The 26,568-nt window shown below is 39.0% G+C and overlaps 1 protein-coding gene across 7 annotated transcripts in view; it reads left to right on the top strand.

Moving 5' to 3' along the window:
* Positions 1-26,568, top strand: part of LOC116428526 (uncharacterized) — a 270,836-nt gene that overhangs the window by 210,132 nt on the left and 34,136 nt on the right. For 2 of the 7 annotated variants that reach the window (XM_076372609.1, XM_076372617.1), the window contains one exon: positions 18,560-19,912. The exons of the other annotated variants lie outside the window; for them this stretch is intronic. In XM_076372609.1, coding sequence (XP_076228724.1) covers positions 18,560-18,600 — 41 coding nt within the window. In that variant the 3' untranslated portion in view covers positions 18,601-19,912. Of the gene's footprint in view, positions 1-18,559; positions 19,913-26,568 lie in introns of those variants that run through there. 7 annotated transcript variants of the gene reach the window in all.

Here is a 26,568-nt window from a genome sequence, read left to right as displayed (position 1 = left end):
TCGTTTCGAAAATAATAAATTGGCAATAAAAAAACAATTTCCTCTTATGGTCCATAAACGACAATACCGATTTTTACCAAATTAATCTATAAATCTTCGTCGCGAGTCAGTCGAGATCGTACGGCGAGGGGTTAACCACCCCAAAAGCAATTCCCAAAAATCTCCATATGTATCATCTCCTAGATATCTCGACCGATCCGAATTGAGCAATTACCCAGTGATAATTAGGTCCTGGTTTTATATCTTTGTAAATTGCGGCACAGTGGCGGGCGGGCGTTCGAGTCGGTGGGGCGCGGAGACAATGGGGCCCGGGAAACAATGGCCGTCTCGTAGCCGGCGTACGGGTTCAGCGCTATAAACAATACCGGAGAGAGGCCCGGCTGATAGGGTCACGGGGTCAGCCCCTGTGGGAGCTCCTGACTCTCTTTACTCCTCTTCATCTACCTTCTTCACCCGGCCACCACCGCCTCCGACGTGGCAGGTTCTTCCTGAACGAGGTCACGAAATTAATTTTTCGTTTCCTCCGCCGACCGGCCGGCCAGCTGGCCGGTGAGGCCGATCGTTGCCTCGGTTCATCGGTGTTTGCTACTATGTATTGTTCGGTATGTAATTACGCTCGCTATTGCGCGGGGCTGCTCGGTAATTATAACCGTGCGGACGCGGTGCACGTATACCGTGTGTTTAACAGTCGGATGGAATTCGTTACGGGAATTCCCGCTCCTTTTTCCTACTGCTCTTCTTTTTCCTCTCGGTTCAGATGAAATGGCGAGCTGGCGGTGGCATCCGGGATTACGGGATTCGGGGTTAGTCCGGAGTTTTGTTTGCTAGGATAAGTGGGTATCTTGAGTGAATTTGTGGAATGATTAGTATTGGTGTGGTTTGATGGAATTGGTAGGTTGTTTTTGAATTTTGAAGTCTTGCTGGTTAAGGTTCGGATGAATTGCATTGGGTGTGGAAGTGTGAAGTTTTAATGATGTGTTTGTTAGAAGTAGGTTCTAATTTAGAGTAGATGTTTGTTAGATTGAATGCTGTCTTCGAATTAGTAGTTGTTATGGTTGAATAATACGTTATTAGAATGTATGGTGTATTCTGTGAAGAAGGAGATTTTATGTTTGATGGAATTATTGGTAAGTTGTTTTTGAATTTTGAATTTTTTCTGATTGAGGTTTGGATGAATTGGATTGGATGTGGAAGTGTGAAGTTTTAATGATGTGTTTGTTAGAAGTAGGTTCTAATTTAGAGTAGATGTTTGTTAGATTGAATGCTGTCTTCGAATTAGTAGTTGTTATGGTTGAATAATACGTTATTAGAATGTATGGTGTATTCTGCGAAGAAGGAGATTTTGGAATGATTAATATTGGTGTAAGATGTTTGATGGAATTATTGGTAAGTTGTTTTTGAATTTTGAATTTTTTCTGATTGAGGTTTGGATGAATTGGATTGGTTGTGTTGAAGTGTGAAGTGTGAATGATGTGTTTGTTAGAAGTAAGTTGTAATTACGAGTAGATGTTAGATTGAGTGCTGTCTTCGAATTAGTAGTTGTTATGGTTGAATAATATGTTATTGGAATATATAGTGTATTTTACCAAGGAAGATGAATTATTCTAAGAAATAATTTACTGCGGACAACGATTGATTATTATCTGGACGCAGTATTACAACAGGAATTCATTCCGCAGATTATCTTCTTGTTTCAAACAATTCGAACAATGCTCAATAAATAATGCAACGCAAACTTGCCTTGAAGCACGTTTCCCTGTTAGCCAATCGTATCCATCATTCCCACATATTACTACTTTGCGAATGAAAGAATATTCGATAATCAAAAATTAATACTAAAATTGCCAATTATTTTAAATGGTATACGAAGCTTGTTATAACAATTAAAAAACTATATGCTTAAGTGCCCGTGCTACATTTGCATTCTGTAAGTGAAAATATCAGTTTCTAAAGTAATTTAAAATATAAACTTTCACGTCTTCAGTAATTGTTCCAATTAAAAATATTAACTTCTAAAACAATCTCTGATATAATGACCTTCGAGTCATTAATTAACTTCCTTAACTCTATTGTTACAAATATTCATCCTTTGCACTCAAGAGATGACTCTCAGTCACCATTTGATTCAACATAACAAAATTACAAAGTGTCATATATAATATTAATTTCCCTATATTGCATCAATATGTAATACATTCATACAAAATACCTTTGTATTTAATTTATGTATGTTTTCTCATTACTTCGTTTCAAATAGTGTCGTCTATGTCTCATCGGAAAGTGTCGAATATTTCTAGTGAAAATCTCCCGAGTGCAAAGGGTTAACTTCATTAACTCTATTACAAACATGAACTTCATTAACTCTATAATCACAACATGAATTTCCAAAGTAGCCTCCACTATGATTCCCCATAACTTCACTAATTCCCATTATTCCTCTGCAACATAACCACCTAAGATCACCCATACCAACAAGCCAACACCTCAAAATCATTTCAAAGCATATCCTACCTCCACCATTCAAAACCGCCCAATTGTAGTCGAACATCTCGCAAGAACATCGCGCGGAACATGTATATACCGGCAGTAGACCATTCGCGGGACGCTCCCCCGACAAGATTCAATTTCTCCGTTTAGCCCGACATCCGTGATCACCAGGCATTCACGAAAACGCCTAAACCCTAGCCCGCGTTGTAAACACATTAATCACCTCGCGGCGCGTACACGTGTACGACTGGTATTCTTGGCGTACATCAGCGAATGTTACACACTAAATTACACGAGACCGTACTGCCAGATAATCTCCTCTGTTCACAGCATTCTCCGATAACGCAACATCAGATTACCATCTCCACCGTTGAATTTCTCTTTTCAGCTGGCCCATGAAACCTCATGCGAAATTGTTATGCATATGCATATATACTTCACGCGTTTACATGCATTTCTATATATACATATATGTATATATATGTATATATATGTACATATATTTACAGGTGCGTCCGCATATGTACGAATTTACATATATTTATATATATATATATATATTTGTACGTACACGTACCCGTTCGGCGTGTCCTTTTTTTCCGTAATCCACGGGAAGCCTTTAACGAGATTTACTCGAAGGCAGGAGCGCGTAAACGCATTCCTGCTGGCGCAGGCGGCGAGCCGCAAAAATCTTCGCCGAGATCCCTTCGCGAGATAGGATATCCGCGAAGTCGGTTTCGTCGGCACGCTTTTAAGGTCGAAACCCATGGAAACGGCGAACAAATGCACTCGGTGCGCGCTAAGAAGCGATGCGCGGTCCCATTTCTCTCGTTTTTTTGCTTCTTTTCTTTTCGATTCTGCAGCTGGAATTTCGCTGAGTCTGCTTTCGCGCAGTGACCCTGTCTTGTTTGCGTATTTTTGCCTTGGTTTCGATAGTGGGAATCTTTTAGTTGGCGAAGAGATGTTCTTCTTTTTAATTTCATTTCTGGAAAATAATGTAGGACATTTTTGTGGGGATTTCTGATATAGTGATTAGTCTTGAAAACATTGTTATTAAAATCGTACTTCTGTAGGATTGGTTTTGGAAGTGTATCTTGTGATTAGACTTAGATTTGTACAATTACAAAGTTTTATTCGGATTAATAAAATTTCGAATTATTTGGAGATTTATTTACATTCACGACATTTCATGTTACTTCAAATTTTAGTTGTATCTGTGAAATTTCAGATTACTTCAAATTTTATTCGTATCTATGAAATTTCAAATTTTTCCGAACCACCCTCAAATTAACGAACTTCCAAATGTTTTCACATTCCACTGAAATAATGAACTTTCACATTGTCCGGTTAATTCGTAATGAACGAAATGAAATACATACTTGCTCGCGTCTCCAGCTTGTTGCTCCACAATATGTTCAATGCGTCCAAGCCCGCAGAGGTTACTTTATCGTTAATGCATTCGTCACGCGAGGCATAAAATAAATCTCCTTGATAATTATTTCGGGTTAATGACTTCGACGGTAAAAGAACTATTCATTCAATTTCCAGCGGTATAAAGTAATCATTAAGAATATCCGCATTTCGCTGTTCGCGTTTGATTCAGTGTTTGTTCATTTATCGGTTTCAGTAGTCATTGTTTGATTTTAATGATCGAGTTATGGGTAATTAAGTTTCTATTTTACGGGATCTGGAACACGCGTTCCGGCAACTCCGGGATATTACGCGGGGTTCGGTACCGCTGTATGCGCACGTACACGGCCAGCCTGAACCTCGAAGGCCCTCGCGAAAAGGCCACGGAGAGGTCACGTAATGACGGGCCGAGTCTGCAATCACAGAAGCGCGCACGCCACGTGGCTTTGATGTACGCCTCGGCCGGCCTCTCCTCGCGTTTGCGCCAGCTTCAATGTTCTTTCATACTGCTTTCGTATGAATGTGTATTAGAGCTGACACCAACGTTACTCGAGTAAAAGATTATTTTAACCCCTTGCACTCGAAAGTTTTTCACTGGAAAAGGTAAAGTTTAATTTAAAATACTAAATATTCAACCTCATAGTTTTGCTGTATCGAATCAAGTGGTGACCAACAGTGCAAAGGGTTAACACTAGAACTGCCAAGCTAAATTCTTCTTTACAATGATTGAAACAATAATAGATCCTTCTCTAAGAAATGTCTAAAGAAATTGTTTTAGTTATACGGAGACTAAGTTTTGAGCGATCGATGTCTCAATAGATGCACTCTTGGGGTTTCTATGGAAGTTTTGAAAAATCAATTTCACTGCTCGGTAGTTCTAGTGTTAATGACAGTAACGAAGAAATAATTAATCTTTGAATCTCTGGTTATTTACTGTAGGTTAGTTGCTGTTTATTCGTATTAATAAATTCGGTTAATAATAAGGTAATTTAGGTTTCTTATATTATTATATGCAGTGTCTCGTAAAAGTTATTTTATAATATAAAATGCTATGTTAATGTATATGGTTTATTTCTTAAGTATGATCGATACAACTACTTTATCGTTAATAATTCATTAGGCAAAGTGTCATTGAATTTATATTTTTAAAAAATATATAGCAATTGGGTTTGTCAAATTCAGTTTAAAATTTTCGGCACGAGTCTGACACGATGTAGGCGAAAGGGGTAATAATAAATTATATTTTGAATAAATTTCATATTGGATTATTAATTATTATGTATGTAGATCGTTATTAATGTGTTAATTATTATTTGCATATTAATTATTCGAACATAATAATTAGATCGAATTTATTGATTCTATCGAATAAGCATTGTCCAACACTGACACACGTGACATGTGAACTATTTATTATGAAAGCAACGCATTTCCATTTTTCTTCGAGACGAGATATTTAAAAGTTTGCAATTCATTCGATTCAAATGGTCCAATAAAACCTAGTAGGTTTATTCACGCTTGTATGAATTCATACAACGGGAAGTATATTCTATAAATTACGTTTATGGGATTCCAGTATGTTAATATACTTTTTAAGGTTATAAATAGAGCTACATTATATCGAAATCTTTAGTTCTTATCGCTTTTAAATTGGTTTTTATCGATTGTATTACTTTTAACCATTTAAGTTTACTAATACTAAAGTACATATAATTTATTCAATTTATTATACTACTGTAATAAACCGTATCTTTATTTCCTTCAATTAATAAAACAGTTTCAAACTTTCCTTCGATTGTATTCAATCTAATTACAGAATCACTTTGTATTTATCATACAAGTGGAATGTGATCACCAAGATCGGACGAACAAAAATACTTATAACTTCTCCAGGATTCTCCATCCTCTAATCAAAATTTCCTTCAAATGAAATATAAAGAATAAACATTCAACCTTATTCCAAGCAAGCATTATCACCCTCCAATTCAACGCTGAAATTCTTCTGCTGAAACCACCCAAACCGATAAATTCAATCAAGCTGTCATTCAAGGGTAGAAAAAAGATGTGTTCCCTCGTCTTCAACACTTGCCCAGAAATCCATTAATTCCGAAGTCAGGCGGTTTCGTGCTTAGTCACAAGCATAATCACGGCGGAAAATTAATAACAACGATATCGTGATAGGGGCGAACCGCGGATCGACGGAATCGAGCGCCAGTGTGTTTTCAGTCGGGGCGGGGGTTCAAAGCGCCGATGAAAACTGGTATGATCCGCAAAATGACTCGGATACCTTACCGTAGTGATGGACTTGATGCCAGTATTTCCCATGAGTTTTAAGCAATTCAATATTCAGGTACCTACTTGAAACATACGTAACATAGTATCAATACAGAAAGTTGTAATCAATTAAAATATTCAATTAACAATAGATCAACGCATAGTTTTCTTCTTTCTTAACATCTAAAGATTTCTTGAATAATTTACCTCTCTATGCAATGAGTTTCTGATATTTTCCAAAATTATTGTTTATAACACGTTAATAATATATTACGATTGTACAAGTGCAATTACAAATCTATCGACATCACACATGTCGATACTCTTAATACTTAAATTCAATTTAATTGACTTTGATTTAATGCATCTATATATTTCTAAACAAAATTTCTACCAAATGGTTGTCAATTATAAACAGTCTACTATATTTACGATTAACCGATGTTCATAAACTCGTTGAATTTTATTTTCCATTATAATAGTATTCGACTCGATTAGAATAGAGATTAATAAAGAAAGCGTTTAATTGAATCTGCTTTTCCAATCTAACATTCTTTTAGTTCTTGCACAGCCTACTTATGACTTTACGATAGTTTGCTGTTAAATATTGATACGACTTGAGCAGCATCATTTCCCATCACTACCTCACCGGAGCCTGGGGTCAGAACCTCGGGACGTTGTCATGGGATTAAATGACTATGGCCGGGCCGGCTCGCAGAGGGGCCAGCTGTTGAAGCGATAAGAACCGGAGGAGATCGCCGCGCGTCGCGCCGAGTCATCCCCGTGTAATTATACGTACCGCGAGGCCAATAGGGGGTCTCTGTATCGACAATTAGGGCATTTCGGCTTCCCATTTAACGGCACGTCGATTTATTCGGATACACTCGCCACAGACGTTCTTCATTATCTTCTTCTGATCCATGGTGAATCGGCTTCGAAACGCTGACGCTGATCCGCCGAGATTTTATTAGGGGACGGGGTTAGATGATTCGAGTATAAATACGTATTAATACTGTTGAATTTCTGGGGGCTGTAATTATTTCGGTTTTTGGCTGAGTTACTACAGCTGGCGAAACTCGAAGAGCGCACGTATTAAAACTGAAATTGATTTACAATTCAGTCTGTATTGTTTAGTCAATTCGTTATATAATTCCTCAGAGAAGCAGCCCTTATCTTTTCAATAATTGTGAAACGAAGAAATCAGGAACGGGTCATTTTGAGTATTGAATGTGCAGTTGATGTGTAATGATTTTGAAAGAATTTATTGCCGATTTTCATTTTTTGAACGTCTTTTCTCTGTTTACTCGTTTCTTCTGTTTTATCTTTATTTATTCGTAGTTTCTAGTTTATAGTGAAATTTATCGATATTATCGGAGCAGAAATATTTCTGTTTCACAAGAATTGAAATTTTCAGTGGAGCATTATGTGGAATATATTTTCGTTCTTGGTTTAATCCAAAAGTACAGATATTTAAATGATTATAGTAATTTCAGATAAATATTCTCTGGTATTTTTTGATTTGTAGACAACCACGGTTAAATTTATCATATCTCGATGAATACTAATAAATTTCTCATCCAAGAAGTGAATAAATAAATTGTAAATAAATTCAGAATAAATTAGCTCCTCGAAATATCCGTAACTGCTGCTGATATTTTCCTGATGCCATTTAAATAATCCACGTTCACCGTATTCCCGCACGGTTAAATATTCGTGCAGTTATGCGCACACGTGTGCAACCGTACGCAACTTCGGTAAATATCGTACGCTCGTTGCTCCGTTTTGCAAGTACCGGAGCGCTGTATCTCTATTTTATGTATCTCTTTATGCTCTTATACAGCTGGAAATAATATGTACTTACTTCGTATGCGCACGAAGTGCACAGTGCAGATTAGTAATTAGTTGGTTCAATCTTCGTGCAGGTTAAAAAGAAATCGGTCGTAAAACTGTATCAGCGGAAAAGAGAGGAGTCCGATTAATCGTTTGAAAAGGAAAAATTCGACTGCAGCGGGAGATGCTTCCTGCGTGGAAATGAGCCGGTCGCCAGCGAGACCGTCTGTAATTCCTTCGTTATGAATAATGCATTCGCGATTGGCACCGCTGATACCGAACGAGTACATATAATTACGATCGGCCATGATAATTGCAAGGAACGCCGGCGGAGATTCTCTGATTTGGGGTTTAAGGGGGGCCCCACCCCTCCTCCATTATCGTTTTTGACACTTTTAATGTTGAACGACTTATATTACATTACAACACCATTTAGATAGTTACAAAATAACTGAAACACATTAAGGTGACGTTGATTATTACGTCAACGTAATTTAAGACTCTCTTCTCGAAACGCTTCAATGTTTCATATGAGTAATTAAATAAGGGTACTTTGGAAATATTGAAGTATATATGTTAACAGTGAACCATCGAATTTTGGTTTCGATTTATAGTGAAAGTAACTGTAATATTTACGAGAATTTCAGGTAATCTTTAATTAAAAAGATCGAAATATCGAACGGTATTTATGATGTTAAGATATGTATCTATATACTCTAGTTACAGAGTTATTCAGAACTAAAATTACATTAAAATATCATTTAGAATAATTTTCTACAAATAAATATCCGCGAACCGTATCCAACGAACACGAATTCATTTCGCTAATCACCTTGCGCAAGCATCGATTCGAAGCAATTCGAGACAGTGCCGCACGCTGGTTTAGAATAATGGAAGAACGGTTCCGAGAAAAGTGACTCGACGAACGACTGGCAATTAAATAACAGTGATTACGATCGGTATGGCCATTGGGTATTCATTACTCTAATTCATAACGATCATCGTCGACTTCGACACGGCGGCTTGCCGGGACGCAGCGCGGAGTAACACGCACGCACGATTATTCGGAATTTTCGAATTCCGTTCGTGGATGGGCCCGATAAAGGAGAACTAAATCGAGCGGTTCGCCGCGAGGAAATTACACGTTCCGCGCCCACTCGAATTAGAAGAGGTCTAAAGTTGGTAACACAAACGGGTCGAATATTGTTGCCGGAGGAATGCGCTTTCGTGACGGTTTTATCTGATTCCGGCCGACAGGCCCGGTGATTATGAATTATGCAATTGTCCGTGCGACTCGGTGTTTCGGTTACCGGGCCCGGTTTATGGATATTCCAATTGGTTAATTATTAAGGGCTCCGGCTACCGTTCGCTGCCTCGGAAATTCGTTCGTTCGGGGCCTCTAAGTGCTATAATGAGTAATCGCTGACCGTATGAATTATGCATCGCCCGGGGAGGGTTAAGGCTGCCGTGCAATTGCAGGTGAAACGACGTACAAATATGTTGAGCTATAATGTTAATCTGTGATACTAGATTGAGACTTGAAACACCTGTTAACCCTTTCGCACTGTCTTGATTCCGATACATTTCGCGTACTACGAAAGACGCTTGCTCTATGTAACATCGTTTTTTAATATAATTTTGATATCAACACGTTGACTACCACGCCGAAATCGCATGTTTTGCTCAGGACGTCGCTCAAAACATAAACGTTTTATATATCACTTGTTCTTTCCGCGGAGAAGATAAAAAGGAAGTATTATTAATTATTTGATATCACAATTTCGACGTTACACAAGTATCTAGTTAGCCACGCTACTGAACATTTGCATTCATCTGACATCAGTTATCTTACAAGCTATAATTATTTTCACGTAATTTTGAAGCTCCGATCACCGATGGCCACCATGGCGCTACAGAAGAAACAATTTGCGGTCAGATATGACCACCGTGGCGGTCAACGTGTTAACATGTTCGGCACCAGTGCTTATTTCGATGACAGTCTCAATTATAATATTTTCTTCGATCCAATGAATCTTCTAAACAAAATATTAGAGAAATGAAACTGAAACGAGTCATTGGGTTCCTAAATATGATGTCGTAGTTTATGATTTCTAATAACAATATCTATAGGATTAATTTCATTTTCATTATGTAAAATATTAATGATATTTATTGGGTTATCGGTTTTTATATTCCTCTTATTTTTAAAAATAAGGATAAATGGAATCTTTTAAAAAGTAATTATAATGTGTAGATAGACGATTTATACAATGGAGATGTGGTTTAGATTAAAGACAGTTTTGTTTATCTTTATTTTTGAAAATAAGGTAAATATGGAAAACCGTATTGTTTATGGGACGGCCCAATATTTTCGATGACAAAATGAGATATAACATATTTTGTAATAGTCTATACGAAGTAATTTTAAATAGTTCAAATGCTTTTTAATTAAGCGATTTGATTGTTGAAATAGGCGAGAGATAATATATGTATTCTATTTTTAATGTTTAAAGTCTGAATATTTAATTTTTCACTCTTATATCTAAGATGTAAATTTTCGTATAAAACGAGTTAGAAGTTTTTTATAATCATACGATTAAGCTATCGTCTAAACTAGACAGTCAATATCAGATTGTCGCGAGACAAAGAGAAATCGGATATTTTTCCGTAGCCCAGATCGCGAACGTGATTCGGGTTCCATTCTCATCGGAAACTTCAGAAGCCGGCTGCGGAACGATATCATCGTCTCGTGTAGCTCTTGCCCCATGAGAAACCGAAACAGATTGAAGCGTAACAGCTTCCATGGGAACATCTAATCAGTGTGAAGTCCTCGTCATTCTCTTAATAACCGCGGTCACCTCGAACGGTACTTCGAACTGACAGTTTAACAGTTTCGTGGAACCTCCAAATTGTTCAATTGTTGAGAATCAACGCGAAAAGGTAATTCCAGTAAAAATAACTTCTACAATAATCTAAAAAATTACAAGAATACAAAATATAAAGACAATTTAAAGCATCCAGAATAAAACAAAGGCAAAATTCAAATAACCACTAAACTTCTTTCCCCTTTTACCTCACTGATAATGACTTCAATCAACGCTGCATTAACACAAGCTTTACATACGTTTATTGTATAGCTTATTCCATTATTCCTAGAAAAATGTTCCTTCGTTTACATCTTCGAAATCAGATTCAAAAATACACTATTATTCTACACATTCCTATAATCGCAATTACAATCGACATAATCGTTCACCGAGTAATATTTATAAAATTCGACAAAATAACGCATTCGGTGAACCTATCGCTAAAATCTAAAAACAAAGAAGAAAATCAGAGAATTTGTTGTATTGCTTATATCTAAGAGCAACGGGCCGAACAAAGAAGTTAACTTGAGTAAATTGAACTCGAGGCGTTCGAGCCTTACGTAACCCTCCATTCGAAACGTCCGCGCGGCGAACAAAATCGACGGTACGCAAACGCGTGTAGAATAGAGAAGATCGATTCGAACCGTAACGAAGAATCCATCGCGTCGACACGGTTTGACGGACAGTTCAAGCCGGACAGAAATCGAGTAAGAAGTTTATTCAGCGATAGCTTCGGGGCCAGCCTATCGACCAAGAAGAGACAGGCCTGGTGCTCGAGGACGCGGAACGGCTTACAGGTTCACCGTGGAATCTTTCGGCCCCGCTGTTGGACACCTTTTCTCGAACGATACACCCACTGTGATCCTATTTCCTGGGCACGGTTATTACCCTATCCCGTGGACAGATGCGTATCAGCTCTCGCCGATCCTTCGTAATCGCCTCGCTCCACTTCGGCCCTCGTTTCTTCGGACAATTAGGTCCCTTTTATTTTAGGTACAGTTACTCGCCTATTTTATTCCGTGGATCGTTATTTGCCCGTGGTAGAAATGTTTGAGCTTGTTAAAACTGGGGTATGGACGATGGAAAAGGCATTATGTGCTCGTAAAGTGGATCGAGAGGCTGCCAGGTCGTGCTACCATGGACGGGACAATGAAACTGTGCCGGAGATTGTGGGTGAAGGGTTTTCGGATTTATTCAGAGTTATTAACTGTTTCACGGTTTCTTTCTGTTGGAATTCTTGTTATGCTTTCGTTGCAGTAAATTTAATTGGTAACTTTAGGCTATTCGTCATTGTAGAATAATATTTCTACTGATTCGTAGATTTTAAGTAAACTGTGATATTGTATAGAGTTTTCTATATAAAATATGTGCAGAGTACTACTCTTACATATAATATAAAATTATATTTATTAAATTAATAAACAATATTATTAATAAATTTAATTAGTAACTTTAGGCTATTTGTCATTGTAGAATAATATTTCTACTGATTCGTAGATTTTAAGTAAATCGTGATATTGTATAGAGTTTTCTATATAAAATATGTGCAGAGTACTATTCTTATATATAATATAAAATTATATTTATTAAATTAATAAACAATATTAATTCAGTTTACAAATCTTTATGCCTAATGAATTCAATTTCAATTATCTCTCTATTCTATTCACTATTCATTCTTAATTTACTACTGTAGACATTTCAAAGAGACTTAACGTATCTGCTCTTTATTAACGAAATTCAAACACGATTCCACAAAACTGACTCGACTCTATGACTCTTTCCCCTGCCATTCCGCGTTTTAGTCACTTCTCGATATTCGTCCTATTTCTCGATTCCCGCCGTCTTCAGAGCTCGTCGCTCCGTCCTGTCAATCGACTACCGGATTAGATCGACACCCCACGCCACTTTATCCAGCACTCGCAATAAATTAATTCCAAATTCTAATTCGCATGTCTACAACAAATAAATCATGGTACAGTATATCGGACGTATAACATTCCGAGAATGACAACGCGATTAATGATCCGATTAAACCGGCGATCAACAAATTCCCGATCGTAAAGAGGCGAAGTATCTATTAAGCGTCGCGAAACGGGACCACCAACGAGACACATTAAATTTATTTCGTCGACGGGGACACGTGACTGGAATTAACTCGGTAACAATTTGATTAACCGTGACCGGACTCGACGATCGCCGTTCTCGGGCCATTTTCCGCGTTAACGGTTACAGCGGGCAGGCTGATACGCGCCCCGATTGATACTTCGTCTTTGTCAGCTTGCTGGAAAGAAGAAAAAAACCGTCGCGCTGGAAAAGTGTGCTCCGGCCCGGCGGAATGCGAGACCGAACACGTTTCAGAGCCGAGTTAGATATTCATGCCACCGAGCCGCAGCGCGGCTTATCAATATTCATACCGTATACGCGGCCGGTGTTATACATATCAATCAGCCGTGGCTGATTAAAAAATGAGGCTGGCTGAATTGCCGGGCCGCGTGCTCCCGCTGCCAGGCGTTCGCCAAATTTGCCCGGGAGCTCGGTCGCCGATGCAGACGAATTTCGAGGCTCGTTCCTCCACGCCGAGACGTTTAATTAATTCCGGATGATTGTTTGGGGACTATCCGGGAGTTTTCTGTTTTAGGGACTCCGAGCGTTTAGGTGGTTTTTTTTTCGGCTTATTTCATCGCCGGCGAATGAGCTCGGGAGTAATTGAAGATCGAGTGCCATTTTTCTGACCTTTTTGGGAAGTTGAGGATTCTTAATTGGTACGGTTTAGTGAGTTAGTCTTACAGACTTTGATTATTCAAATGTTTTCGTTTGTTTATTGTTATACTGTTGGTATATAAGGTTAGAAATAATTTTTACATTTGACTGAATACTGTCTTTCGAGCTTTTATAGTAAACGAAAGTTTTTGGTTTCTATTTAGTTTTGTGTTTCTGGTAATATGATATAATTTATGGAAGTTGCTGTTAGTGTCATTGTCAAATTATTGTTAAATAATACTTGAGAGTAATAGTTAGCATAACGTGTATTAAATATTTTTCTTCTTCCATTGTACCAGCAACAGTCATTAACTACATTCAAAGCGTCACCTTACTCTTCCATGCAACGAACGCATAATCCAGAACACTATCCTCCAAGTTCATTGAAACGATCCAATCGTTGACCAATCTTTCGAACATTTACCGCAACTTCCCAATTACCCCGACCTCAAGACACACCTATAACCGCTACAACCTAATACCTGACCCCGAATGTATTACCCAACCGATTTCGTTCATCCGCATAAATTCGAAGTTCGCCCCAAAGTTCCCATAAAAGTCAGGACAGTTCATTATTTTCAATCCCAAAGGGCTACCAGGATCACGGATACCTAATCCCGTCCACGATCATCCCGACAACAGACTCAATCGAGCTTCCGAGGGACAGGGACCCGAGGAAAACGAGTCCCGTGTACGGGACGACGGCGAGAGGCATTCCTGCACGTCACCGTGTCCGCCCAGTGGCTCCGCCGAATCGCGGGGGGACTCCTTATATAATTAACCATTAAATTATAAGTTTGGCTATCGAACCGCCGGCGAAGCTCAGCGCCGGACTAGAAGTAATTACTCGGCCCTGGAGGGGCCCCCGGAACGGCAGCGACCGGGATCATCGGCGAAGAAGGAGAACAAAAAAGGAAGAGCGGGGCAAGGAACCAAAGAAGCAAAAAGGGAACAGAGGAACGGGCACGATGGGACGAGGGGTGAAAAGGGCGGGAGAGAGACGAGGAGGTTAAAGTGGAACGGACGGAGACGGAGGTACGGTCGAAGTGTAGAAAGAGGTGAAAAAGTCAGAGGGTAGAGAAATGAGAAGAAAAGAATGGAATAAGAGGGGTCGCGACGGCTACCTTACATCGAGCACGGGAATTGCCAGCGCCGTTCTATCGGCGTAATGATCGGAGGCGGGACTTTTGCCTTTTTAATCGACATTAATCGCGCCGGGGGCTCTGTAACCCCCTGGACGCAGGGTATCGTCGTTATATTCGGCGCTACAACGACCCGGCCGGGGTCTGGTCCGGGCATTAATGCGGGACGCCCGCCATTTCGTCCGTGTCCGACTCGGGATTCTTTCAGCGGGATGAAATATTGAAGCACCGCGCCTCGCCGGGGCTGTTAGGAAGTTATGAGGATTGGTTATTGGAATGCGCGCGGGTGCAGGTGCACGTGCTCGGAAGTCCGATGAAAAGATTTCGCGCTGGACCGGCGAGTTTATAAATTGCCGGGCCGCGCCGTTGCCCCGATGAACAACGCGCTCGTATTGATTCTTCTCGATTGGAAAGTGAGACGGTAATTACGCGGGATAGGGAATGCGGGGATAGAGTTAGCGCTGGTTGTTTGGAATAGGGGATGGGAGGAATTGTACGCGGCGGCTCGGGTATTTGCTGATGACGGGCTGCGAGTGCTTTTGTATTTTGGATTATGGGATTATGCGTCTTGAACCTAGGGTAATGAATTTTAAATGTTGGACAGTGCACCTTGCATTTTGAATCTTGGGCTTTGGAATTTTAATCGTGAACCTTCGGTTTTGGAGTTTTGGCCTTCTGAACTCGGGATTGCTCGTTTCGATTTTAGATCGTAGACATGGAATTTTTAATCTTGGAGTGTAGACTATAGATTATAGATTCTAGATTTGAAATTCTCAATTTTAGATCATGGACTTTAGGTCCTAGATTCTAGATCCTGGATCTGGAATTTTCAATCTTGGACTCTAGACTCTAGATCCCAGATCCTAGATCTGGAATTCTTAATTTTGCACACTAGACTCTAGATCCTAGATCTGGAATTCTTAATTTTGCACACTAGACTCTAGATCCTAGATCTGGAATTCTTAATTTTGCACACTAGACTCTAGATCCTAGATCTGGAATTCTTAATTTTGCACACTAGACTCTAGATCCTAGATCTGGAATTCTCAATTTCGGATCCTAGACTCTAGACTCTAGATCCTAGATCTGGAATTCTTAATTTTAGATCCTAGACTGTACATCCTAGATTCCAGATTCTAGGCCCGAAACTCTCAATCTTGGACCCTAAACTCTGCACCCCAGATTCTAGATCTGGAATTCTCAATTTTTAATAGATTCTAGATCTTACATCATATATCTGGAATTCTCAATCTTGAATCCTACATTCCAACTTCTGAATTTTTAATTCCGAGCTTTAGACTCTGAATCTTAGATCTTGGACCGTGAATGCTTGTACCCTAGATCCTAAATCTCAAGCTTTTAATCCTACCCTGATCCAATACATCCTACAGTACATATTTTTACTCGAAACTCCACACCATCTCTCTTCGGATCCAATTACCTCAAATCCCCATAGCACGATAAACAACACTCACAAGCAAAGACTTGATTCCAACGTTTCTGCTGACAGCGTATCTCCTCGGTTTCGCGGAGTCCATCAAACCGCTTCCCAACTTAATCTCGACTTAAAATCCCGGTTTCGCGTCTAATCATGAATCAGCATCTTCAGTCCCACGAGCTGATGCTGCGCAAGAGCATGCACGGTCATAAATCCAGACCAATACATTGACACGTTGGAGAAGCGTCCTGATCCAGGAGACCTTTTAAAATTCTCATCCCGGGTCGCGCACTGACCGATCAGGACGTGGCGCGTTTCGAGCCGTCCTTAAAGGCGGCCACACACGTCGCGATCTTGATACTGGTTGTCTTCTCTTTCACGTCCACGGTGCCGCAGTGCCCATCAGGGGTTACCGAAGGCTCAGCTTTGTCGCCGTGCTGATCTTCAACCTCCTGTACTTACAGCCATCTCCACCAACGGCTAATCCCAATTTAATGCCGCTCTGGCTCCCTCTCTTTCTCACCCTGCCAACCCTCCTTATAGAATCCGATGCGCCCGTGTACCTCGTTTATCTCTCCGCTCACGCTCGCGAAGAGTGCTCTTCTCCTAATGATTCTCGAAATATCGTTACATCGGTTTAGAATGTTCCCGGCCGAAGGGTGACCCGGCCGCCTGTCGGCCGTAGAATTAATCGAAATCTTGGACAGACCTTAAATCAAATTCGAAATTAAACACGGTATAAGTCGTCGTCTGGGCTCGGATCGTGTCGCTTCGAGTAATCCACTTTAAATCTTGCGACGCTCGTGCCCTTTGAAATTGAAAGTTTGATCGAAGTTGTAGAATTAGCTGCGAAGTATTACGAACTATGTAATTTATCATTTTTGGAGTAGGATCTAATATATAATATACATTTATTTAATTTAATGAAAAATTTTATTACATTTGAGACAATAGGAACATTTTATGTAATACTTTTTGTATTATGTTTTGTATAGTGAGGTATATTTGTGTATTAAGAAGTTTAACGCGTTCACGACCAGTGACGCATATTTGCGACAATGTTTCGTATGTTGTGCGAAGAAGTCGATTACATTTATGTTTGTTTTCATTTAATATTCTAACGGATTGTGTAATGCGGAGAAAGTTGTGGAGATTTATTTTCTTAATTATTATTTGTATTCTGCAAAGACGATATGTTCTATTTAATAAAACATTATAACCACGAAGACCGTTATTGAAAGAAATGCTGGTAGTGAATGAGTTAAATCTGTGTGAATTAATATAAGTTTAAGTTTTGTGATGTTTGGATAAATTATTCTCAGTTATTACGAATTATTAAGGTAATGGTACTGTAATCAAATTATCGATTACTAATTGCAAACATCGCAACAATTGCCATTCGATAATCAAGGAATTATTGAATCTGTAATAGACGCATTCATGTTTCAGGGAATTTTCTAATGAGCAGTGAACATTCTTCCCTCCACAGGAATTTTTCGCGCGACTTTTAAATTTCAATTGTATTACTGGAAAATTCCCCGCGCTCAAATTGCGTCGACGGGAGGAATCCGAAACTGTTTTTCTTTCGTCTTCTTCAAATGCAGTTGCCAGGGGAATTTGTCCTAGAATTCACTTTGGATACTATGTACATCCCGTTCTATGTTTTTTGCATGGTATTATTATTACAGTACTGTTACATTTCCTAGCAATTATTTTATCTGTCTTTCATCTAAATAAAATCATTCGAATATTTCATGCTTCGATGGCGTCGAATCTTTATATTCTTTATCTTCCTTCGATACATTAGCATATTTCGCCAAGACTCTTTTATTTTACCCGTGTCTTCTTTCATACCTTTCTCTGTTCTTATTTTATCTATTCCATAATATTTTTATATTTATTTCAACACTAGAACTACCGTTCACTTAAACTGACTTTTACAAATTTCTTTATGAAAACCACAAACGTGCGTTTACTGTGATTTCAATTGAATTGTATTCCAGTTTAACCATTACTGAATTAGTTTCCTTAATAATGTTTCGTAGACGTATCTGTACCTTTTCAGCAATTATAAAAGAAGAAATCAGAAATAAGTCATTTCGACCTATCTGATATTTCTAGTATTAATATAATTAACGAATCAATAATTTGCACTTGTTTAATTTAATTAAACCTAGTTACACCTACCCTTCGTCTATACAAAATTTCCCGATGCAATATCTTATAATAAATCTATTCGTTTCATTTACATACACGTGTCAACATATAAAAATGTCAAATGATCAGAAACACTGAATATCATATCCGTCTATTTATATCTAACATAAATATCCTTCTGTCTGTTTCAGGTAAGAGAACTATCACTCACGCACACGCATCATTCAAATGAAACAGAGATCAGTGACATTTCGCTGCGTAAGGTACGAGCATAACACGTACTGCCATTTAAACAGAGAGATTCTTGTACGCAACGCGACAGGAAGTAACCGCCAGCTGTGGGAGAATGCCATTTGCGCTATTAAACAATCACGGGAAAGAAATAGATTCGGTGAAAGTGGGATCGGAGGTCACGTTGATAGAGGGTGTTAGCAAATCGTAAAATTAACTCTTCTTGTAGCGTTAATGACGGCCGATGTCGGGACGGTGAATCGCGATCTTATCGAGAATAATGTAATTATCATGTTGCTCCGGGGGCCTTCGATTTAATGATGAAGCACCTTCGTTTTACTCTCTCCTAATTGTCCGACGGTCTTCATTCGTTGTTTCGTCGATTCAGCGTTGTATGTACTTTATTTGAAACTCTCGTAATTAACGTTTGTGCCGAGTCACAGGGAAAGATTGCGTTGCCCGCGACCGGCGAGTTTATCGGACGTCATACGCCTTCGTGAATTTGCATATTCCGGCGTATCGTTATAACTTTGTTACATTATTGTCAGTTTCCTGTCCCGATCGTTTCGGCCGCGGAATACGTCCACCCTTTTTTTCCCCTCGCCGAGGGATTTCGTTTTAATGAAGTAATTAATTCTTCGATAATTGTTCGACTTTTTGTATGATTATTAATACACAACAACTCGGGGCGACGTTACAAAAAATTCTGCTTGTCACGTCAAGTCCACAACTTCTTTAGAAGAAGCGTGTCAGTATTATAATTTTTTACGAGTTAATTTGTGTCACATAAAAAGTAAATTGTGAGGACCTTATCCTACCGGAATGATTTGACATTTTCATTTTTCAAGAAGAAACACTTAATATTCGATTAAGAGGATTAAAAATTTCATTCGGAAAGTGCAATCTCTTCGTAGTTCGTTGCGTTATCTTATAAATCGTTTTTTCAAATATTTTCCTCGTACGAAATAATAGTGATGTGGTTAATTGAAAATATTAGTATTATAAAAATAATTATATTTATAATACAGAACTAACAATATTAATATTATGAAAATATTAATCTATTTTCCTCTAAAATATTTTCCTCGTACGAAATAATAGTGATGTGGTTAATTGAAAATATTAGTATTATAAAAATAATTATATTTATAATACAGAAGTAACAATATTAATATTATAAAAATAATCCTATTTATAGAATAAAGGTAACAATACTAATATTATAGGAATAACCTTATTTATAGTATAAAACTAATAATATTAATATTGATAGTATAAAAATAATATCAATACTGATACTATAAAAGTGACAATGTTAATATTACAAGAACAATAACAATAACAATTCGATAAAGATACAGAAAATTTGGTAACCGGTTTCAATTACAGAATCGGCCTAAACCTCCTCGTAAATCGTTTCCAATGATCTCCGCCGCGTTCCTCTGTTATCGGCCGATGTTCATCGACGCATGGATATGAGGAATGATCTCCGATGATCGTTCGTATCGATTCCTGATGCATAGGGTATCCAGTCCGTGGGGGAATCTAATGCACGAACGACATGTTATCACCGACATGCACGGAATCGATGCGGGCTTTAATTATATGTATTAGTGGGATCATTATTCTCGTCATTATGGTGTACATAACGTTCGAGCATGTTGTACCATCTTCGCGGAAGATCGTCATTAATATACCACTAACCAGGCAGCCTTGTACCGCCGTACGTTTTCAACAATGCTTCCGATAAATCAATCGGCCCTGTAATACGAGATTTAATTGCGGAATCGACCCACGAAACGACCCCGCGACCAGGAAACAGATTCCCCGATGGGTTTGATTAAACGATTTCAATTGGCTTTGTGGAATCTTTCCGTATATTAATGAATGCCGTTCACCGTAGAATGTGATTCCATGATAGAACAATTTGTCCGATAAGGAATTCGATCGTAGACACGATTCGAGGTCTAAGGCTCGGTAAACAAGGGCGATGCGATGATATCGAGTGAGCCGTTTCTTTCACTGGATCTCTCGGTTTTTATGAGAACTTCATTTCACGAAGTTCTATTAAAACGATGGGGAGAAATGGGAAATTAGCAGGAAATTGGAAATGCGAACGTAGTAATGGAGTTTCGAGAAGATAGAGGAAATTACGGATGTTGAACTTCCATTATAAAGCTGATGTAATTGAATTTACCTTGACACGATTTTTACAGTGGCTTTTGATATTTTTTTGACTGTATTTATATGATGTTTATTGTTCTCACGAGACGTTTCGTGTTGTAAATTTGGCGATGTTTATTTTTGTTATATATAAAGATTGTCTTGTGTTTATTGTTAATTTTATAGATTGATCGCTGTATTAACTTTAATTAACTTATTCGTGTATGATTTATTAACATACTGGTACACGAAGGAAAACATTTTTTCCATATTAAGCTGGATTTGCATGTCATTGTCATGCAGTTATTCAAACTAGCAGTTTTCTGTGTATTGGACGATCGTTTTTATAATCATTATGCTAATCGTTTTGAAGCGGAAAAAATTTGGTTTATTCTATAATTACATTTTCCATGTTAATCGTTCATTGATGTATTCAATCTTTGCTACTAGTGGTATTTTATAATCTCAGTCTTTGGATCTCTTTGATTACATCGATAAATGTTTTGTTGAGAAAAAGTTAATTACCAGCTGTCACTTAGCAGTATCCTTTTTTTCTCTGGTCATGTATATTTAAGTACTGAAGCGGATACCAGGAACTTCCCTGTTCTGTGACAAAACCAGAAATTGACGTGCCTCTGAGCGAGTTAACGTCGCATTCTTTCCACGAACGAAACGAAAGCGAGCAGAGGACGTTTTCTCTCGCATTAAGCGGATAAATGTCGCGTTCGCAGTGACAGCTCTCGCTTTCGTTTATTCTTACGGTTCCAATAAAGAGGAAAAGGCTACTTGGCACGAAGACAAAGAGATTTTGCTTGATATACGCCTGAGAAATCGAGGATCACTTCTCGGTTGCACAATCGAAAGCAATTGTTTCGATTCAGTGCATAATTGCCATTAAAGTATTCCCCTAATTAATTTCTTATTTTACTTCTATCCACAGTCTCGTGTTTCCTATGAGAAGATGAACTTATAACAGCACCGCTGCACAGTGAAAAGTTCAATAGCATTTAAGAAACTTTTATTTAATTCATGATCTCATAAGATCATTAATATTAAAGAGTGCTACTATACCTTCCCAATTCCTATAGATTAACCTACCTTATATTTAAAACACATACACAATCATTCCAAATTTGTCTACTCTATAGAACTGAAAAAATAACATTTCTTAAAAGCTTAAAATAATCAATATGTTTCTGCAATAAACCATAGAGTCCAATTACTATTAAAATCACCTTTAAGAACCACCACAGATCCAATCCAATACATTCAAGCCCCATTAAATCAACTCATCCCTTAACCCTTTGGGCTCGAGAGATTTCATCGCTAGGTTCGATGTAACAAGACTATCTCCATATATAACATTGTGCTCTGCATAATGCATCGATATGTGAAGTATTCGAATAAACTAGCTTTGTTTCTCAATTTACATACGTTTCCTCATTCGTCAGTGTCAAAGAATATCGTTTATATCTCGCTGAAAAATCTTGCACATTTCCAGGAAAGAACTTCCGAGTGCGCAGAGTTAATAAATTAATTAAACCACAAACCACGAAACTCGCGAAGAGATCCACGGGACAGGTGGCGCGGAGTGTCCGAAACCTTATCTTAATTACCCCGTGGTCCAGCTCTCCCCTTTGATCCAACCACCCCAACCCCCGCGGCACTCGTTCCCTTTTGTCCGACGCAGCGCGCGCGCGCGCGGGGTTGCGCCGTGTCGCTCGGAGCCGAAGTTGTAAATTCGCTCGCGGTTCGGTTGCGTGCCCTTTATAGGCAAGGGCTCTTAAGGGGCCACGTCCAAGTTTTAAGGTCCGTGGGACCGGTGGATCGCGGACATGATTGCATTTGCATTATACACGCCGCGGCGCGCACGCAGATTTATCTGCCCCTGGGGTTTATTTATCTGGAGTTATGGCAAACACTGACCGGCCCGAAGCCGGCCAATAACGTATGGTAATGGAGGGGTCCGATTGACTTTTTTACCCTCCTCCCCCACCCTTTATCTCTAGCTCGGCATCTTTCTCTTTCTTTCTTGCTCGTCGCTACATCTCTTCATTTCCCTTTCATTACTTCTCCCTTTCTCTCTGTCTTTATTTGTTCCTTTCATTCGCTCTCGCATTCTTGCTCTCATTCTCTGTTCCACTTTTGTTCTGTTACACTCATCCTCTTTTCCTTTCATTTTATCTTTCACTTTCCCTCTCTTCCTCTCTTTCACTTATTTTTCATTTCTCTTTATTCTTCTCTCATTCGCTCTTGCATTCTTGCATTCTTGCCCTCATTCTTCGTTTCACTGTTCCGTTACACTCATCTTTTTCTCTCTGTCTTTCACTCTTCCCATTTTCTCTTTCACTTTTCCTCTTTCTCCCCCTTTCTCCCCTTTTTCACTTGTTTCCTTCTTTCATCCTCTATTTTACTGTTTTCCACGTGTCTCCTTTTCTCTTTCGCTCTTTCTCCACTTTGTTCCATTAGTTCATTCCGTCTGTGTGCTGTATCTCTCATTCTGTTTCTCTTTCTCCCTTTTCCCTGTTTTTGCCTCTCGCGACGCGCGCCTCCATCGTTCATTTCCCGTTCGCCCGCCTCGTTTCTCCCTTTCTTCCTCTAATTCCGCGCGAGCATGTCGTCCCTCTTCCCTGCCGTCTATTTCTACCGCGCGGGAGGACCGTCTCTCTCGTTTTATTGGGCCCGCGGCCTATCATAACACGGACGATCGGTGAACCTGTGACCCCTCTGTATATTCTCCTACCTCGCCCTTTCCTCCTGTTTTTTTCCTCTTGTGCCTGTCCTGCCATCCCCACCGTGCTTGTTTAGCTTTTCCTGTTCCTGCTTCATCGCCACGTTTCCTGCGAACGTTCTTCTCGAGCTGCGATACTGGTTTGTGCATTCTGCGAGGGATTTTGTCTTGAAATACCTACGGGAAATTGTTGTTTAGAACGATTGTAAAATAATTCTAAAATAACTGCCATTTAAATGATTAAAATTTGGATTATTGGAAGAAATTCTTATTTTGTAGTGTGTGTCTGTTCTCACCACTTGATTTGATATAACAAAGTTATACAATATTATATAATTATCAATTATACAATCGTTTCCTCATTATTTACTTTCAAAGAATGTCGTCTATATCTCATCACAAAATGTTGAGTATTTCTGGTAAAAAAAACTTTTGACTGCAAAGGTTGATATATTATTAATACCTCCTTTCAAAGTTTCGTAAATTATTACTCGCTAGCACTAAATTTTCTTTCAAAATCAAATTTCCAAATCTTAAATTCGATAATTTTCATATACACGGCGAAGGAAGATTTAATAATATCTATTCTCGAAGAAATAATCATCTGAGATATATTATTCCAATTACAACGTAAACAACATTGTTCTAATTAAACGCATACCATTAAACACTGTTTCCGCAGAATCGCAGCAATAATGATTATCCGTTGGCCAATCATTAATTCGATCCTGAATTCACAACGGTTCAATTTCCAGCAGCGATAGCGCGGAATACTCGCTTCGCGCGGGGTAATTTATTCAAATAAAATCGCTTCGCGAAGTTGCGAAGGCGAAACTTCATCCAATTCGCGTGCAGTAATTGCGGGTAGTGTTCGAGGTCCATTATAAAATCGAACAATATTATTACCGGCCTCATCCCCTCTGAAATGTCACGCACGCCTTATGACACGACGGCAGTTAACGCGGCGACACGGCGTGGGCTTTATTGCTCGCGGAATGGGCGATTCGCTCGCGAAAAGGGCAGCTGTCTCATTAGCGGTGCTGTACGAGCAGCCCGATATTGCTTGTAGCTTCTCAAATACGCTGACGCGTCGCTGTCACCTTGTTCCAGAGACACCTTTTACCATATACTTCTGCCGTGGTCCAGCTAGCGTCTATCGTCTCCATACTGAAAGAGAAATCGACGCACAAGAATGCTTCTAAAACTGTTTGCTTAAACTTTACGAACGTGTTTTATCTGCCACGCTCATCTGGAAATTACAGGATGGGAGTATATAAATAGTTATATAAATTATCGCGGTCGTTCGTTTGCGATATTTCGATTGAGAGATATCTTCGGCGAATTGAAAACCGTGATAAATAGTCATTTTTACGTGCGTCAGCCGAGAGAATTAATACATATTTCATGATTTATCGTTTGAATGGCAATCCTGGAAATGTGAATGATTATATATGTAACTCGTTTGAAATGTTTCGCTCGACAGAAGTAACGTGTATATTATCTTTTGTAACCTGAGAATCAATCTTGGGAACACGAGCAATAAATAATATGGCACTTTGCAACTGTAACTTGAGAGGATGAGTTCTTGGTCTTCCTGGGATTCACCTTTTTGACAACGAATGGCTTTAATGGAATAATAGCAAACTCGTGCTATTAAAAGTTTAGAAACATAAGTTGAATATTTTTCATATGTAACTTTAACGTTCTTTCGTACAGTTTATTTTTAATGCGATCGTGTTCCAAAGTTCGTAAAACGCCTGCACTTTCGAATAAATGTCTAATAATGTGTCTGTTCATAGCTAACCATTTCCACTTTTAAATACCACCGCGTGCGTGTCAGGCAGACCTTCAAAGTTCATTATCTCTTTAATGAAGTCCGCTATAAGAAAACTTTACTGTCCATTTTCTATTTATTTTTTACATAGCGTTATTTTCTTCCCACTCGTACTACAGTTTAACAACATTTAACTGGACATGAAATACAAAATATCTACACTGGTGCACAAAAGTAATTAAAATGTTTGTAATAAAACTGGATGTACCTCTCCAATAGTTATTCATACGAAAATTGGGTAATAACTATTATCCAGTGAATATAACCTTTTCATTGCAAACACATCAATTTGAAATTCTTTTGATATACCAGTGTATCTACAATACTAACCCTTTGCACTCGAAAGTTTTCAGAAATATGGAACATTTTTCAATGGAATATAAAGGACAATCTTTAAAACTAACAAATAAGAAAACGTACATAAATTAAGAAACAAAGCTATTTTATTTTAATATTTCACATAACGACGCATTGTACAGAACATAATACTGTATTATATATAACATGATAATTTTGCTATATCAAATCTAATGACTGAGAGTTACCTCTCGACTGAAAACTGTTCACACCTTAAACCCACAACTATTTCTACTCTCCACTGAAGTTACAAATGAAAAAATTGCATCTACACATAACCAACATAACAAAAATACCTCTCCCCAATCACAATGCTTCACTGAAATTCATCACAGACAACACGAACAAATTTCCCAATATCACATGTCTTATAAAATATCGTTCCTCAAATTCGATACTGTCAGCAACGTGTTAAATTACTTCAGCCCGGACGGCTAAACTATCCCTTGACTCCACGCAGTCAGCCGCCGCGTTAACTTCCCTGAAAAATCATCAGATAGCCAAACATTGCGAACATTATCGGAATTCTCAATTACCCGGGTACACGCAACGACCGGTGAACGCAAAGTTGCGGCCGATCAGAGAGCAAGTTGCGTTCCCTGTAAAACGACGCCGCGTCCATTAAAACGCCGAAGTTCGATCTACCGTGAACCGGCGCGATACCGATTGGACAGTTAATATCTCACTCCAGTAGCCGGACTGTTCGCATGTCCCGTGGTTGCGGCGGCGGCGGCGGCGGCGATGGCGGCGCGAGGGATTGGAAAGGCGGCTTTATATATTCATTTCTCGCGAGACTCGCGTGATGTATGAACGTATGTGGGAGCGGGTTGTTACGTCATCCTCGCCGATCGAGCGCAACCGTGCAGCTGTGCCGTTCGTTCGCC

The sequence above is a fragment of the Nomia melanderi genome, chromosome 1 (assembly GCF_051020985.1).
Source record: "Nomia melanderi isolate GNS246 chromosome 1, iyNomMela1, whole genome shotgun sequence".
In the NCBI taxonomy this organism is placed as follows: Eukaryota; Metazoa; Arthropoda; class Insecta; order Hymenoptera; family Halictidae; genus Nomia; species Nomia melanderi.
The sequence above is the reverse complement of the archived record's forward strand: the minus strand, read 5'-3'. Positions and strand labels throughout refer to the sequence as shown.